This window comes from Hydra vulgaris, chromosome 08, assembly GCF_038396675.1.
Source record: "Hydra vulgaris chromosome 08, alternate assembly HydraT2T_AEP".
NCBI lineage: Eukaryota > Metazoa > Cnidaria > Hydrozoa > Anthoathecata > Hydridae > Hydra > Hydra vulgaris.
The window spans coordinates 65,045,001-65,063,269 of NC_088927.1; the positions used below are offsets into that span (position 1 = coordinate 65,045,001).

The 18,269-nt window shown below is 27.6% G+C and overlaps 1 protein-coding gene across 1 annotated transcript in view; it reads left to right on the top strand.

The window, feature by feature from the left end:
• Positions 1–18,269, top strand: part of LOC105846130 (polycystin-1-like protein 2) — a 194,334-nt gene that overhangs the window by 129,411 nt on the left and 46,654 nt on the right. Inside the window, exons 18-24 of the mRNA XM_065804171.1 lie at positions 6,967–7,092; positions 7,408–7,561; positions 7,706–7,761; positions 10,348–10,596; positions 10,720–11,511; positions 15,862–16,080; positions 17,371–17,491. Coding sequence (XP_065660243.1) covers positions 6,967–7,092; positions 7,408–7,561; positions 7,706–7,761; positions 10,348–10,596; positions 10,720–11,511; positions 15,862–16,080; positions 17,371–17,491 — 1,717 coding nt within the window. The remainder of the gene's footprint in view (positions 1–6,966; positions 7,093–7,407; positions 7,562–7,705; positions 7,762–10,347; positions 10,597–10,719; positions 11,512–15,861; positions 16,081–17,370; positions 17,492–18,269) is intronic.

Sequence of the window (18,269 nt, forward strand, 5' to 3'; positions counted from 1 at the left end):
AGGACCCTTCGCACAGTTCTAGGGCTTGCTTTCAGACCATTTGACAATGTTCATTTTGTAGACAAGTCTGGAGATGATGCTTGTCTGTTTTCTTTCCTTAATCTCACTAAAGAGCGAACATCACGGTCATTTGAAATTTTATTGCGTCCAGTCCTATGACGATCATTAATTGACCGGGTTTCTTTGTATCGTTGAGTTATATTAATAATGCAAGAGTCTGACCTTCTGAGCTTTTCTGCTATTTGTCTGATACTATAGCCTTCTTCTTTTAATACAAGAGCCGCGTATCTGTCTTTTTCTTCGATCTTTGCAGGCATTTTTGCAATATTTTTATATCCTTATTGCAATTCAAAAATTAAATGTTTATTTGATATCGACACTCAGGCTTCGACATTTTATTTTAAAGCCAACGTAATAGGCAATCAAGACATTAAAAAAAAAAGAATGAATTATTATTTTTAATAACTGCAAATTAAAGATTTGAAAGTGGTCGTTAAACTTTGTCCAGTTTATTTAAAGAAGATTTATAAGTACTTATCAGTTTTTTAATAAGTTAAACGCTATTTAATTAGAATTAGATTAAAAAAATTATACCACTTTAATCCGTATGTTTTAATTAACAAGATATTAAAAAAAGAAAGTTAATATGTCAATTAGAATCTTCTTAATTTTAATTTAAAGATTAAGAAACCAACTAAAAAATGAGTGGTCTTTAATTTTTGGCCACTGCTGTATATATATATAAATATAAATTAGTGAAAACGCTTATCTAATTTTTGTTTCCTTCAACACTGTGTTTCACCATCAGTAGGTTCATCAGGTAGAAGAAAAATAAAATAACAAGAAGTAGAGTTAAAGGAGGATCTTCCTAATGAACCCACAGTGCTGAAGAAAACAAAAATTAGATAAGTGTTTTTACTAATTTATTATTGCTCTGTTCTTTAAGAACATTGAGCACTCTGTTTGTAGAATACACTAACATAATTTTTATTTATATGTATATATATATATATATATATATATATATATATATATATATACATATATATATATATATATATATATATATGTATATATATATATATATACATATATATATATATATATATATATTATATATATATATATATATATATATATATATATATATATATATATATATATATATATCTATATATATATATATATATATATATATATATATATATATATATATATATATATATATATATATATATATATATATACATACATGTATACACATATTTAAACTAGCCTAATTTTATTTATTTTGGAGTCAAAGCTTAATTGAATCAGTGTTTTTATAAAAAGTGGATTTGCACAAAACTTCTAGAGAAAATTCCTTTTAAACTAAACAATAAAAACACTAACTCAATTATTCGTAATGAAGCTTATTTAAAAGTCAGAAACATTGTCTTATGTTTCACTACTTTACATCTTCCAACCATACATGGAAACCATATTTTAGATCTATTGCCAATTTTGCATGTATTAAGTTTGCCTCTCTTTGTTCTTCTTGTCATTTTTTCTACCAATTTCATCTCTAAAAATCTTATAATTTTTTTTTGAATTCAGTGTAAAAAAAAATCAATAAATTATAAAAAGTTTTTTTTCTTGGAATTACAAGTAGGTAAAAAAAAAAAAGAGAATTGAATAATTGTAAGTGTTATGAGTCAAAAAAAAACTAAGCCAAGCAAAGATTTTCAGGCGTCGATGTTTGAAGGAAAAAATGTAAATGAAAAAACTTTTTTTGAATGACAATGATTACTTACATGAAAAAGATTTGCCTTTGCTACATGTCTTGTCATGAAAGTTAAAACAACCCCAACCTTGGAGCTCTTGGTTAAGTAAAAGTTATAGATGGTGTCTCGATAAAAATTGTCATCTTGAGCAGATGTGAAACGCATCCAGCTACTGTCTTGTAGAAGGTCTCCTTGGCAAAGACTTAAGGGGTAGACAGATTCTATCTATTAGGCTGGCGCAGATGTAATTTTAATATATTTTTTATAGTTTAGGATGTTGGATGCTGGATCTTCTAGACTCCTTGCATGGGTTTTGCTTAGTCTCTGTTTTTGTGATTAGGCAACTCATTCTATTATCTCCTAATGAGGGTACAGCTCTAAAATTCAGTTTTACGGTTCTGAGTTCGGCTGGTAGTCTAGTTTCCCTAACTCTGTGGTAGCTTTCAGAGAGGCTGATTCCATCAGCAGCTGAAAAATATCAAAGTATTATCAATGCCATGTTGGGCGTGGATGCTGTCCTTGTTTCTACTTTTGGTGTGCATTGCCAAGGCCACATTTTAAGCCCTTTGTTATGGCTTAGGGTTTTTAATAATAAAGAGACAATTGCTTGGCATATTAAACAGTGTACTGAGTATTATCTATGCTTTGAGTTAATTTCTTTAACAAATTTAAAAATGACTAAAGTACCAAAAACTATGAAACACAAAAAACCATTGTCATCACCAAGTTCTCTAAACCTATCATTCACTAATATTTGTGGTCTTCGAAGTTACTTTTCTTCTGTTGAGTCTTATTTCTTGCAAAGTTCACCGGACCTATTTGCTTCTTGTGAGACTAATTTGAGTTCAGCTGTCTCATCTTGCGATCTTAGTGTTAATGGTTATCTTCCTTTAATTCATAAAGACTCCAATAGTCACATGCTTGGCCTGGGCATTAATTAACATTTGTAAAAATTCACCCATTTTTTGGGAAACTAAGTTTGAATCCACAGACTATTCTTTTATGTGCTTTCGTTTAGCACCACTTCACTCTATTGCCTTTCTATTTGTTCTATATTGGTCTCCTTCATCTAAAGACTGCACTCATTTTTCCGTTATTTCTGATCATATTGACCAAGCCCTCTCTCATTATCCGTCAGCCAATATTGTTGTTGTTGGCGACTTAAATGCTATCACACTGAATAGCTAAGCTCTAGTGTCAGTAACTCTGCAGGCAATAAAGCCCAAAACTTTTGCTTTGCTCAATCCCTAACTCAAATAGTCAACTTTCCAACTCGCTTTCCAGATTCGCTTTCCAAATCATTTAGCTTCTCTACTTGACTTGTATCTTGTTTCTGATCCAAGTCAGTGCTCAGTTTCTCCACATTCACCCTTAGTTGCTTCTGATCACAGTTTGATCTCTCTAAAACTATTATCTCATTCTTCTTCATCATCTGAATCACCCTAACATTGTACCTCTTACAACTACCTTAAAGTTGACTGGGTCTCTTTCCATGGTTTTCTTTGTGATGGCCCTTGGGTAGAAATCTTTTGTCTTTCTGTTGACAAATGTACTTCTTACATAACTTCGTGGATTCAGACTGGCATGGAATTTTTTATTCCCACAGAACATTTCTAGGTCAAGCTTCACTTCTCTCCATGGTTTACCTCACATTGTGCTGCTGCAATTGCCAATCGAAAACATTGCTTCCATATCTATCAGCAAAATAATTCTCCAGAAAACAGACGTCTGTTTATTACTGCAAGAAACCATTGTAAAAAAGTTTTGTCTAACGCCGAAGCCCGCTATTCTCAGGTCATGAAATCTCGTATTTCATTAAGAAAATTAGGCTCTTCTGGACTTCTGGAAAATCTTTAATCGAGAGTCTTTGTCTTTATCTATCTTCTGGACTTCAGCAGAAATCTTTAATCGTACCAATAGAAGCATTCCGTTGAATCTTTAATCGGGAAGACTTCTGGAGAATCTTTAATCCTATCAATAATAAGGGCAAATCTGTAATTCCACCTCTCTTGTATGGTTCAGACTTTGTCACCTCACCTAAAGACAAAGCTGAATTTTTTGCTAGGAACTTTTCATTAATATCATCTCTTGATCCCACTAGTTGTGTTCTACCTGATAAAGCCATCAAACAGTTTGATCCATTGTCTGATATTTGTATCACTCCAGCTTCTGTGTCTAAATTGATTTCCTGCTTAGACTCTTCTACAGCCTGTAGTCTAGACAAGATACCTGATATAGTCTTGCAGAAGTGTTCTCCGGAGCTATCTTTTATACTTTCAAAACTATTCAACAAGTGCTTACCAGAGTCTTATTTTCCAGCCTGCTGGAAAGCGGCATTTGTTATCTCTATTTTCAAAAATTCTGAAGAGCGATCTGATTTGTCTTACTAGTGTCCCATTAATCTTCTTCCTATCACAAGCAAGGTTTTTGAATCTTTAATTAAAAAACACTTAATCTCTCATCTTTAATCTATTAACATACTTTTTGACCATCAATATGGATTTCGATCTTCTTGTTCTACTGCTGATTTGTTGACAGTATTAACCAAAAGATTTTATTGTGCATTTGATAAAGGTGGAGAGGTAAGTGTCTTGATATTTCTAAGGCTTTTGATAAAGTTTGACAGGCTTGTCTTCTCCATAAGCTTTCTTCTTATGGTTTATCAGGTAACATCTTTATGATTATTGAATCCTTCCTTTCCGTAGCACTCTTCTTCATATTCTGCCACTTCAGGGTTTCCTCAAGGTTCGATCATTGGCCCTATATGCTTTTTAATTTACATTAACAATCTTCCAGATATTCTCAGATCTAAGATCTTTTCATGATAAGAAGCCAACACTCTCTGATTGCTTTGGAGGGGGCATCTTTTTATCGAGCTCGACACTTTCTCACTCCAGATTCTATTCTCAATCTCTATAAATCCGGCCTTGTATGGAACACTATTGCCATATCTGGGGTGGATTTTCTAATGATGCCCTTTCTCTTTTAAACAAGGTGCAAAAATGTATTGTAAACATAGTTGGACCTGCTCTTGCAGCCAACCTCCAACCTTTATTACATCGTCGTTATGTTGCTTCTCTTTCACTTTTCTTCAAATTCTATAATGGACACTGCTCCAAAGAGTTAGGGTATTTTGTGCCATCTACTAAAATTCTTTCTCATGTTACTCATCATTCAATTAAGTCTCATCCTTTTTCTGTGACTGTTCCTAAGTGCTCCAAAAACTTTTTATTTCTCTAGTTTTTTTCCTCGAACATCAGTTCTTTTGAATTCGCTTTCTTAACTTTGCTACCCTGATTCATATAATTTGCAATCCTTCAATTTATCTGTCAATTTTTATCTTGCTCTACAATCTTCATCCTTTCTCTTTCATTAACTTCTAACTCTAATTAGTGGTTACTTGCAGCCTTGTTGGAAGCGAAGATGTTTAAAAAAAAAAGTTTATGTTTTGTTTGGCGGAGGAAAAGATGAAAGCACATTTTAGCACCAACTATGGTAGTAATTATTTTAAAAAAAAAGAAGTATAACCTAAATAAGATTAAAGGTAAAAATTTATGGCATCAAACATTACCTATGGTCGTGTTTGTAGCAAAAGAGAAAAAAATGCAACCTTACAAAGACCAAAAACCACAAATATTTGCAAAAGTTAGATTAAAGTTAGTAGCAAATGAAAGAAGTTATATATTGTTGATTTGTAGCAAATGCGAGGATAAAATAAGGATCAATGACCACAAAAATCTTTATAACAATTTAATTTTTAAAAATGACCATAAAATTAATTTTGCTGCTTGTTACTACATTGCTAAAAAAATGAGAAAATTTTTAAGTTAAAGCAAAATTAGGAAATAAATTTATACAGGATAGAAATAGAAATAGTGAAAAATAAAACAATGCTTGTATTTACAACAGTTAAACATGTTGAAATGCAGCACCCTTTATTGTTAATTACTCAAACCTTGTTTATATTTTGTACACAGAAGCTAGCGTCTTTTTTGGTTGCAATGATAAAAAGTATTGTTCATCGTTGTTATCAGATTAAAATGAGTAAAAAAATAACAAATCGAAAGAATTTGGATAAAATAAAAAACTATAAAACAAAAATTTATCATATGCTCCATAAAAGCTAATTCATGTTAGTCACAGAAAAGTACTTTAATGTCAAGAATAAAAAAGCATATCATAAAAATAATTTGATCCATTAATGGAAAAATTAATACAATTTGTTGTTCAATAAAGCTATATAAACATTTAAACTAAGATAACTTACAAATAGTTAAAGGCAAAGATACCTATTGTTTCAACCTATTGTTTCAGTCTTTTGTTTAAAGCACTTTTCACAACTGCCAGGCTAGCAATATTTTTATTAGTCAAAAGGTAAATATGTTACCAAAAGCTTAAGTTATATTTAAACTGAGAATTTTCTATCAAGTTTTTTATATGGCAAGCAATCAGTTCCTGAGAAATAAAAATACACCACTATTACTCGTAAAATTTTGAACATAGATTTGTATATTAAAAAAGGCATATAGAAACGTTTTTGCCATTTATCAAAAGGTATGATATCTCCCCAACAATTTAGCCTTATTTGGCTGCAATCTATTACTCTTAGAAGTCTCTAGAGTGGTATGGACAAAAAACGTCATATTTATACCTAAGGAAGCAAACCTTCCATATTATACTATTGTACTGAACTCTAAGCATACAATTGTGGTGCAGTGGTTAGAGTTTCTGGCATTAAACCAAAATGTCCGAGGTTGGATGCTGATGCGAGCCCAAGAAAGGAAGTTGGCCAGGAAGGAGGCATGAACTTCCTCATTAAATCTTCTTCTGTGGTGCTTGGTGATAATACAAAATTAAAAAAATTAGTATCAAGTTATTGGAAGTTATTTGATCAATTATAAAATGAATTGTATTAAAATGCAAATTATTAGCTTCAGAATAAAAAGATTTAAAAAAAAAATGGATAAAAAATAACTCAAAGCAAGGTCCAGCAGATAATGTAAAATAATTGCAAAAATGTTAAGTTGAATGAAAACTTAATGAATGAAATAATTAGATCAATTAGCATCATTATGTCAAAAAATTGTATGAGTAGTCCATTTAGTAGTTTTAGAATAATTAACTGTTAAAGTGTGGTGAGTTTTATTATGTTCAACAAATAGTCTTGTTTTTACTTAAATTTTTTAAAAATTTATTTCTCTAGGCACGTTCACTAGTGATTAGTTTACTTAACAATTTAGTAATCAAAGATTTGAATTCTTTTAAATCAGTAAGTGATACATTGGTTGTTACTTCACAATACCCACAGGAAATGGCCCCTCATGCTCAGGTATAACTTAATATTCAATTTATAGATTAAATTATGTCAAGATACAAAATAGACCAAAAATAAAAAAATAAAAAAAATAAGTCTTTGTCTACGTAAATTTAAAAAAATGAGGCTTTGATTTTTAAGTAAACTGGAAGTTATAAAAAGTAACAAAATTAAGTTGTAATTTTTTTTTAATGATAAATATACTACAAAGGAATTGTTTTTTTAAATATTTAAACTACATAATCTAACAAGTGTGCAAACAAATATACAAAAAATAAAGAGTTTTTCAAAGGCAGCAGTGCTGAATATGTAAATAAATACCATTTTTAGAACCAAGCAGCAGATGTCATTGTTAAGTTGGCAAGCCTATTTACAAAAGATAATTTTAAAGGTGTTGGTGCAGACAACCATGATATCATGACTCAACCCTTTGTTAATTCAGTTTCAAATTTATTTCAAGCTGGTTTAAACAATAATAACACAGGTACAACTATTAAGCATAAATAATTTTTTCAGATAAATGTTTAGTAATATTTTTATAGACTGTCCATGGTTTAATACAGAAATTGTAATGGTATAATAATGGTTTTTTGCAGATAGCTTTAAATGAATTTTAATTTTGTTTAAGGTTTTGTTCTTTCTAATAATCAAACAACAGCTGATGCACTATCAAACCTTTCAAAAGTAATATTTATGTTATTTATAATAATTATATTTACATAAAATTTTTGTTAAACTATTAAAATTCAAAAACAATTTTTAAATTTGAAAATGCAATCATTTAGATGGTAATTATATTTATATAAATAATATTAAGTGGTTTAATAACAATAATAATGATAAAAATAATAATAACTTAATATTTATAACAATAGGAATATTATAATATGATGATGATGATGATTATGATGATGATTATGATGATGATGATGATGGTGATGATGATGATGATGATGATGATGATGATGATGATGATGATGATGATGATGATGATGATGATGCTGATGATGATTTATATATATATATATATATATATATATATATATATATATATATATATATATATATATATATGTATATATATATATATATATACATATATATATATGTATATATTATCCATAAATGCTTACCTCATCAAAATTTGAAATCAATTTTTTTATAAAACAGTTTTTTTGTTTACAAAAAACAAAATTTTATATTTGATCAATTTGAATTGTTAAAATACTGTAGGGACATAAGTCCCACCCTTATTTCCATCACAATAGGAAGAGTTTTTAGGAAATTTTTTAATAATGTATTCTTAATAAGATATCCTATATCTAGTAGTATTTAAAAACACAATATTAGATATGGATTTGATGTCATTGGCCCTTAGTGGGATCGAAAGAGTTAATCAATAAGATCACTTTTAACAATTTGAATAAAAAATTAATATGAATAATTTTTAATAAGTCTTATTTGCTTTTTTTATATGTTACTATTTTCTTATTCCTATCATTTAATCAAAAGTAACTAAGATTAACTAATAAAAGTTTATATTTCACTATATTATTTTACTGTAAAATAATATATATATATATATATATATATAATATATATATATATATATATATATATATATATATATATATATATATATATATATATATATATATATTATTTTACAGTAAAATAATATAGTGAAATAGAAACTTTTATTAGTTAATCTTAGTTACTTTTGATTAAATGATAGGAATAAGAAAATAGTAACATATAAAAAAAGCAAATAAGACTTATTAAAAATTATTCATATTAATTTTTTATTCAAATTGTTAAAAGTGATCTTATTGGTTAACTCTTTCGATCCCACTAAGGGCCAATGACATCAAATCCATATCTAATATTGTGTTTTTAAATACTACTAGATATAGGATATCTTATTAAGAATACATTATCAAAAAATTTCCTAAAAACTCTTCCTATTGTGATGGAAATAAGGGTGGGACTTATGTCCCTACAGTATTTTAACAATTCAAATTGATCAAATATAAAATTTTGTTTTTTGTAAACAAAAAAACTGTTTTATAAAAAAATTGATTTCAAATTTTGATAAGGTAAGCATTTATGGATAAGGGAACTGAGGGGGCATGTGTTTATCTGCCATCTACCTTTTACCCCACCCCCAGTCCTCATACACACACACAAACACACTTTCCTATCTCTACCAATCAAAATTATATGTATTTTTTTGTTTATATAATTGTTACTGTTTTCCTTTTTAATATATATTTAAATTTTATTTCTTCATTTTATATGCGGAACATTATAATTAAAAGTTTTGGTATTTAAAGCAGTCACATTTAATGTTGATTCAAGCTGTAACACTTCTTTATACATTGATACAAAATCTTCCTCTCTAGGTGAATTATTAAATTCAAAGTCAAAAAAGTCTTTACCACTTTATCAATCATCTTCTTGCATTATCAATGCAGCCATTTCTTCATCAGTGTTTCTTATTTTAAACATTTTTATTAATTACTAGTTTCTAAAAACAATAAAAGTTTATCGAAATTTATAGAGTAAAATAGAACTTTGAAATCAAATAGTAAAAGTCTTTGAAATCAAAAATTTATAAGCAAAAAACACTACTAAAAAAATGCTGTCAAGAAATTATTGTCTCAGCTATAATTTATCAATTATCTGAAGTTTAAGTGATTTATAGGTTTCCAGTATTGTATGAACTAAATAGATTAGTGTTTTTAATTTCATATTTTATACTATAAAATAAAAAAAATAAAAAGATAAAAATAACTAAAAATTTTAAAGTTAAATAATAGCAGCAAATAGCAATAGGTAATAATTTTCAGGGATTAGAAAAGTGTTGCTTTTAAAGTCTGCTGTTGCTGAATAAAAAGTTTTTCCATAGCTTCTAATAAAAGTTACTAACATTTCTTACAATCCTTTTTTTTCTTTGAGTTTATATTTTTTTAAATTTTTGAACTTCCGAGAAATAAGCTTTCTTGTCAGGAAAACATAATGTTAGTTTGCTATATGAATTTACCATAAAGATAAAAAAATAAATCCTTCTCTGTAATTCATCAAGTTAAAATGCTTGCTACTTTTCAATTTCTATGGTGAGATCATACCTGGCCATTATAAAATGTGTTTAAGATTTAGAAGGCTATTTTTTTTAAATTTATAGATATAACATGATTTATAGTATTAAACATGAAATGACAAAATATGCATTTGATTAAACTTAAAATTAAACTACAATCAATTATTTAGAAAAATTCAAATTTTGTATCAAAGTTGTCAGAATCGTTAGAAAAGTATTTTTTAAGTGCACAATCTTACAAAGTACCTGGTGAAAATGCTACTGTAGGTGAAACCAAGCAGTTCGTGTTTGTTTTGAAAAAAGATTTTTCAAGTTATTTGAGCAACACTACAATTGGTTCAGTTGATGGTGGTTTTACACTTCCAGATTCTAGTGATATGTTCAACAAGTCAGTACAAACTAAACAAGTCTTAGTTCATGTAAGCTAAATTGTTAGTTTTATGTTATTTTTGTTAGCTGCTCTGAAATAAGCAATCATTTTGAATTTTTGTTTGTAAAGTATTTCATTGTTAAATGTACTTATTACGTTCCGTTTCGTTAAGAATGTTAGAATGAAAGAAATTGTTTACACATGGGACACTGATCGATCTCAAAACATTCTCTCTGAGTCTCAGAGTCTTTCATTTTCAGATGTAAATGGTAGCCCCATAGAAGTAAGCAACAGTTCACAACCAATTCACATTGCCATCAAAAATATGCCAGAAAAGATGTTTAGCAAAAATATATCTATATCAATGCCCTACGATTTACATCATGTTAAGCTACCGTTGAAACCAGATTGTAATATGCTCCTAAAGTTTCTGTTTAAAAATGATCCAAATAATTTAACTACTCTTCTTGTTTACATCCAGTATGGAAAAGTTGCTACGAAATCCGATCATGATATAATGCTGAATATTTCTTCTAAACATGGTGTTGTCATGAGAAAAAATTCTAATGTAAATGTTCTTTATTCATCAAACCAAAATATGATGAATTTTTCTGAAGTTGTAACAAAAAATATCACACTAACTGGATACAAAAGTTTCTCAAATATTTTTGCTAATAAAATCAATGGTGGTTTAAAAAGAAATCAAGATGCTTATGTAAACAATGATAGCACATTAGTTTTATGGAATTTCAACAATGCTACATATGCATTTTTAAATAGTAATGAACTACATTTAACTTTTTCATATTCCGGCCCTATGCCTGACAAAAAGCTTGATCAAAACTCATATACTTTTGATGAAGCAGAATCCTATGGGACATTTGACTATGAAATGAAATCATACTGTGTTGATTGTAATTACTGGAATGAGAGTGTTAACAAATGGATGTCTGATGGATGTCAGGTGTGTTTTTATTTACAAAGTAATCATAGATAATTGACTATTATGTCATTGATATAAAAAAATAAATCATAAAAGTATAAAAAATATTTTCAAAATATCTATCCTTTAAAGTATCCATACTACAGAGGAGTATGGATACTTTAAAGTATCCATACTACAGAGGAGTATGGATACTTTAAAGTATCCATACTCCTCTGTAGTATGGATACTTTAAAGGATTATGGATACTTTTATTCTACAGAATGCACAATATATATATATATATATATATATATATACATATATATATATATATATACATATATATATATATATATATATATATATATATATATATATATATATATAAATATATATATATATAAATATGTATGTATATATATATATATATATATATATATATATATATATATATATATATATATATATATATATATATATATATATATATATATATATATACATATATTAGGGTCCGTCAAAAAAAACGAAAGTCATAATTAAACATAACATGGTTTCTTTTATTGTGAATTTAGATATATGTAAAACTCCTGGAAAATTTCAGACTCATAGGTACACTGGTAAGCCTTGCACTTTAGGATTGAAAGCTGCTTTTATAAAATAAGGCACCAGGGTGTTCAGGGGCCAGAAAGAAAGGTTTAAAAACTTTTGCCAAAATACCATGATATTTTAAATCATGTATTTAGGTGTTAGTAAGACCCATGAAAAATTTCAGACTCATAGGGACACTGCTATACCCTACATTTTAAATTTATAGAAAACCCACATACCAAAAACTAATTTCCTCAAAATGGTTTTTTAGTTATGAGATACAAATTACTCAGCGTTAGTTAGCAGACATTTCCTATATCTTACAGCAAACTAAGTTAATCTATAAAATTAAAACAAAAGCAATCTCATATTATTTCTTTATTTCGATAATTCAATAAAACAAGTATTTTATTAGGTTCAAGGTATCGCATTTCTTCCAAATATATCTTTGTTAGTAAAAAGATTAAACCATTATGCTACTATTTATTATCTTTAAAACAAAATTTAATATTTGTTATTTTGAATTTTTTCTATGGCTTGCAACAGCTAAAAGATTGGCCTGCGTGTCACTTTCATGCCTAAAAGACCTTGAAAAATCCTGGGCAAGTTTAGTTACCATTTCCGCACAATCATTAACCACATAGAGAGATAGTACAAATCCTTTGTATTTCAGAAATCCATGAAAGAGTTTCCAATTTGAAGGATTTATTTTAGTTCATTCCATTTCAAGCATGGTGAGTTTCAATTTATTAAATAGAAAACCAACTGTCTGCTCTGACAAATTCAAAAAGAAGTTTAGTATGACCATTTACAATAACCTGCGGCATATACCTAGTTTGTATGAATATGCTATCTCTGGCCTGGAAATTTTTTAAAGCTGAAGAGCAACAGCTTGTCGAACATTTTCTGGTAAGTCCTCATTAATGAGACATAGTACAACAAATCTTTCAGCTAAATGCCACGAATGATTCTGCATTGAGCTAAAGCATGCCTTGGCAGACTTCGGGTTTCTATCTATGTACTGAATTATATCATCAATGGCTTGTAGGTCTTGAGATGGAGCAGTTCTGGCCAAGGGGGATTTAAAAAATCATGCTATATAGAATAATGAAATGAAATCACCCATTACTTTAATAACAACTGCTTCCTTAGCAGTTACCAAGGTGCAAGGGTTGCAAATTGTGGAAGTAGAAGGTCAAGTATTCTTAAATAATAAATAGCTTTAGCCATAATGGCAAGCCATTGGAATATGAAACTTGAAGTTGGCTACTGATCCCCCAGCCAAACAATGCTGAGTTGAACAAGGTATTTATAATATCCTCGAAGAAAGAAATCATCATCAAGGCTAGTTTGGAGAAATAACAGAGCTTCAGAAGCCTGCAATATGGTTTAAAGATTTAGTTTTATACTAATATCTTAAACATCTAACAAAAAAATCATGGTACCAATTACCTTGATTGACAAAAAAGTCCCTGGCTCTTCTTTAAATCTCTTAAGATCTGTGTAACATATCCCCTTCTTCAATATTTCATTCAAAGTCTCAACTTTCATTTCAATTTCTCAAACAGTGGCTCAATTGGACCTAATGTTCTTGTCCTCTTTGCAATAGAATTGCAAAAATGCTAAAAAATTTAAAGTAAACTTGACAAGTCTTGATTTTAATAATTTTAAATTTTAATTTGGCTCTTGCATAAGATATCAATAAAAATAAATTATACTTGACACCTTGATGTAAAGCTCATACATATGATGCCTGCAAGCTAACCATCCCATAGTTTTTCAAGAAATTGTTTGCACTCTCAATCCTCTTAGATCTTACAGAAAAACAAGATCTTATTGTCATGCTTTTATACCCTTCCTGCAAACAACTTATTTAACTTGTTTGTAAACTCCTCCCTCTTTTTAATTGCTTTTGCACCAATTCGATGCTTAGATTTTTTCCAGTTTCTTTCTTTCAGCTTCTAAAGCCACTAATTTTGTCCTAAATAAATGATACTACATATCTAGATGGGTCTAACCTCTTTACATATATACAAGCTGAATAACTAATATATCATTTCAAATTCATAATAAAACTATCAATTAGGTACCTAGTTGCTTGATCTTGGATGAGGAGAGGCATCCCTGCTTTCAACCAGATTTTCTTCACTTGGTTAAGAACACAAAATGCATTTTGTTTAGGCATCCAGTTACTTTCGTGTAGCTGGCTTGAAATTTATCATCTAGGGAACAAGAACTCTCATCACTGGATGAGATATTTGAATTTTGCTCGTGCTTTATGAGAAGCCTGTAATGGTATTACTTTAAAACACTTCTGTTATTTGGAAGTTTAGTATTAGCTAACACCTCTGTTCTTCCTCCTACAAGAAACACTTCTCTTTTTGAAATTTTTTTAATACTTCAAGCTAAAAACCACAAATCCCAAAAAAATAACAAGCATACTAAATACAACCATCATCAGCAGTACACATAAGCTGTCGTTATGTATAAAAGGAAAATTAGTTTTTGATATGTGGGTTTTCTATAAGTCCAAAGTGGAGGGCTTAGCAGTGTCAAAAATCGGAAAAAATTTGCCGATTCCGTTTCTATATTTTATGGTTAAACCTTTGTATTAAATAATTTTTGCCGACCTGATGCCGACCTCAAAAAGATTGAGGTTGGTAAATTATAACCGACCTTATTTTTCCTAATTCTGAGGGTTGATATATACATATAAATAAATAAATATATATATCTATATATATATATATATATATATATATATATATATATATATATATATATATATATATATATATATATATATATATATATATATATATATATATATATATATATATATATATATATATTTATGAGAAAGATAGCAAACCATTTAGGTGATCCTCTATCCCCGGACAATTTTTCAATTTTAATGAAGCTCCTTTGTTGTACAAACAAAGTTTAGTTCAAAACTTTGGAGACTTATCAAACTTAATTAAGAATAGCTTGCTTATTTTAATGTAATAGTCTCAGGTGTTAATGCAAGAATAATGTGTGGATAAAAATGTTTGAGTGTCAGATTCATGGTAGACACCTGAGATTGTCATTGTAGCAAGTCTTGTGTTTATGAATATATAGACCTTTTTTTTTAATCCTAGCTATCACTTTGTACACATGGGTAATTTGCAGTTTATGTCAACATAGGTAGTTACTCCCTAGTGAAACTAATTGCTTTTTTAAAATTGTTATTAAAATTATAGCTTTTTCTTCCAATCAGCATGTATTCGACATATTGGAACTATCTGACAGATACTTCTTGTATGTATACAGATCTACATATAATGAAAAAAAAAAGTGCTCTTCTTATCCTCATTTTTAAATTTAATATTTATTTAGCTTTCTAAAACCATAGTTGTACATAAAAAAATTAGTTTGTTAGTATATAAAAAAAAATTCGGCTTAGATTTTATATATATATATATATATATACATATATATATATATATATATATATATATATATATATATATATATATATATATATATATATATATATATATATATATTTTTATATATATATATATATATATATATATATATATATATATATATATATATATATATGTATATATATATATATATATATATATATATATATATATATATATATATATATATATATATATATATATATATATATACATATATATATATATATATATATATATATATATATATATATATATATTTATACACATATACCTATAAGAGAAAGTAGCTTAAATAAATATCTTTTAATTTACAATTTTATTTTAGCTTGAATATTATAGTACAAGCTTTTTGGTCACTAAATGCAAATGTACTCATTTGACAACTTTTGGTAGTTTTTTTGTTTTCCCAAACCCATTTCCTAAGTTTTCAATATCAAAGTTAAAAGCAGGGTATACTCTCCTTGTAACTGTTGTTATAATAATTATGTTATGGATTCTTGGCTTACTACTGACCAGGAGAATAGAAAAATACGATGCATCAAAGGTGAGATTTAATTGAATTTGTTGCTTGATTTTCATGCTTGTGTTATTTTGTGTTTTTTGTTTTTATATAATTATAGGAACAATGTATGTAAAAAATATAAATAAAGTTTTTTTTGTCATTTTGGTTAAAATATATTATTTAACATTTATGTTTAACGTTATAGACATATACAGATACATAAATCTTCAGCCGAGAACCAAGAGGCTGTATAGATAATTAAGATTTAAAATTTAATTTATAAAGACTTTTGAAATGTATAACTAATTTTTTAAATATTTTGAAAAGTTGTATCTTTTTTGAGACTAGATTTATTAGACACATACCCCATTAATTGCTAAATATTTATTGAGGATAAACAGGAAAAACCCAATATGTGAACATACGGCCTTTTGGTTCTTGGCTGACGATATGTTAAGGAGAACTTTATTATTCAAAGTATGTTTAAAAATACTAAATCTCAATTAAATATAACAGACATATTGACTAGCATAATAATACATAATAGTAAACAAACTGTTTTCTAAATTTTGTATTAAGCAATTTTCCAAGGATATGGTATGCATATCCAAGTGGTTAAGAACTAAAAATTTAAGTTAGTTTTTTAATTGTGGTTACCAGCCCAATTATGAGTTGGCCAGCATTTTTGTATGGTTTTTATGTGTTGGGGAATAAATTTCAAACAAGAATGTCTGTTCATATTGTTTGCAAATGCAAAATTTTACACAAAATTCCAGCAACTGCAGTAAGAGAAAATTACTCTAAAAATTCAATTCTTTATTTAATATGAGAAAAATAGATTAAGTTAAAAAACATATTTTTTTTTTTTTTTTAAACATTTCCTAAAAATTAAATATTAAAAAAAAATTAATATAGCATTTAGAAATAAAACTAAACTTTAAATAAAATATCTTGGGGCATTTAAATGTGTTTATTAAATAGAGTTTACATATAAAACAGAGGGTGTGATGTGTTTTGAATGTTTATGATCTGTAGTAAATTGTACAAACCTATGTCATTTCTAATAAATTTTACTAAGTTTGTGGTGTCTTAAAGAAAACAGAGATGGTTAAGTATTTTTTATGTTGTTTTTCTTTTTTTTTTAAAAAAAAGGAGACGTTTTTACAAATAAAAAACCACTGATCAAATAAAATTTAAATAAAAATAAACATTTTTAATTCTTTAACAATTATGCAAATAAAAACCTGTAAAACATTATTTATGAAATGACTTTTTTTTCTTTATTTTTAATCTACTTTTAAAAATAGTTTTTAATAAATAGTTACATTTTAGGTTGGAGTGTGTCCACTTCTTGATAATTTACATGAAGATAAATATTTGTATAAAATTGTAGTGAATACTGGTAGCCAAAGAAATGCTGGCACAAAATCAAATATCTTTTACACTATTACCGGTATGTAATATGCATACATACAGCATTCAAAAATTTGTAGTCAGGCTTAAAAACTATGAAGTTTTTTTGTTTTATTATAGGTGATACTTTTCATTAGAGCATATTTTATAAGAATATTGATTATTTAATCAGTTCATTTTAATTAAAAAAATAGCAATTTTTGATGAGTTTACAAGTTTTGGTGAGTTCATAAATAATTTATATTTAAAAAAGTATAAATTTTTCAATGATATTTGGTCATAGTTAGTTATAAATCACATTACTATTTTGTACAACAATCTTTACAACTATGACTGGCTTTGCACCTACAAGTCAACTAAATTAATACAAACATCAACGGAGGTTGATTTTTTTTTTATATTAGATTGTAAGAGCGATGTTTAACATTTAATGACTAGCATGATCTCAAATGATCAGTTGTATCTAATCTCAACTAATTTAGTTGGGATAGCCACTTCAAACACAAACTTTACTTTTATTGAAGAATTCTGAAACCAATATGCACAGGTGTTTGGGATTGTTATCCTGATGGTATATTTAACCACAATGTAATTTGCCTTTTGCATGAGGTAACACAATGCTTATTCTTATGTCTTTGAACTTGTCATAATCAATAGTTCCAGTATATCTACAGAAGGAATCAATACTCTCAACACTAAAATATCTGGAAATAAATACATTAGCCCCTCCATGTTTTATAGTAAGCAGTTGGAATTGAGGACAAATCTTATACCTACTAAAGCTATATTTCTTCTTATCCAAACTGCTTAAACTTCTT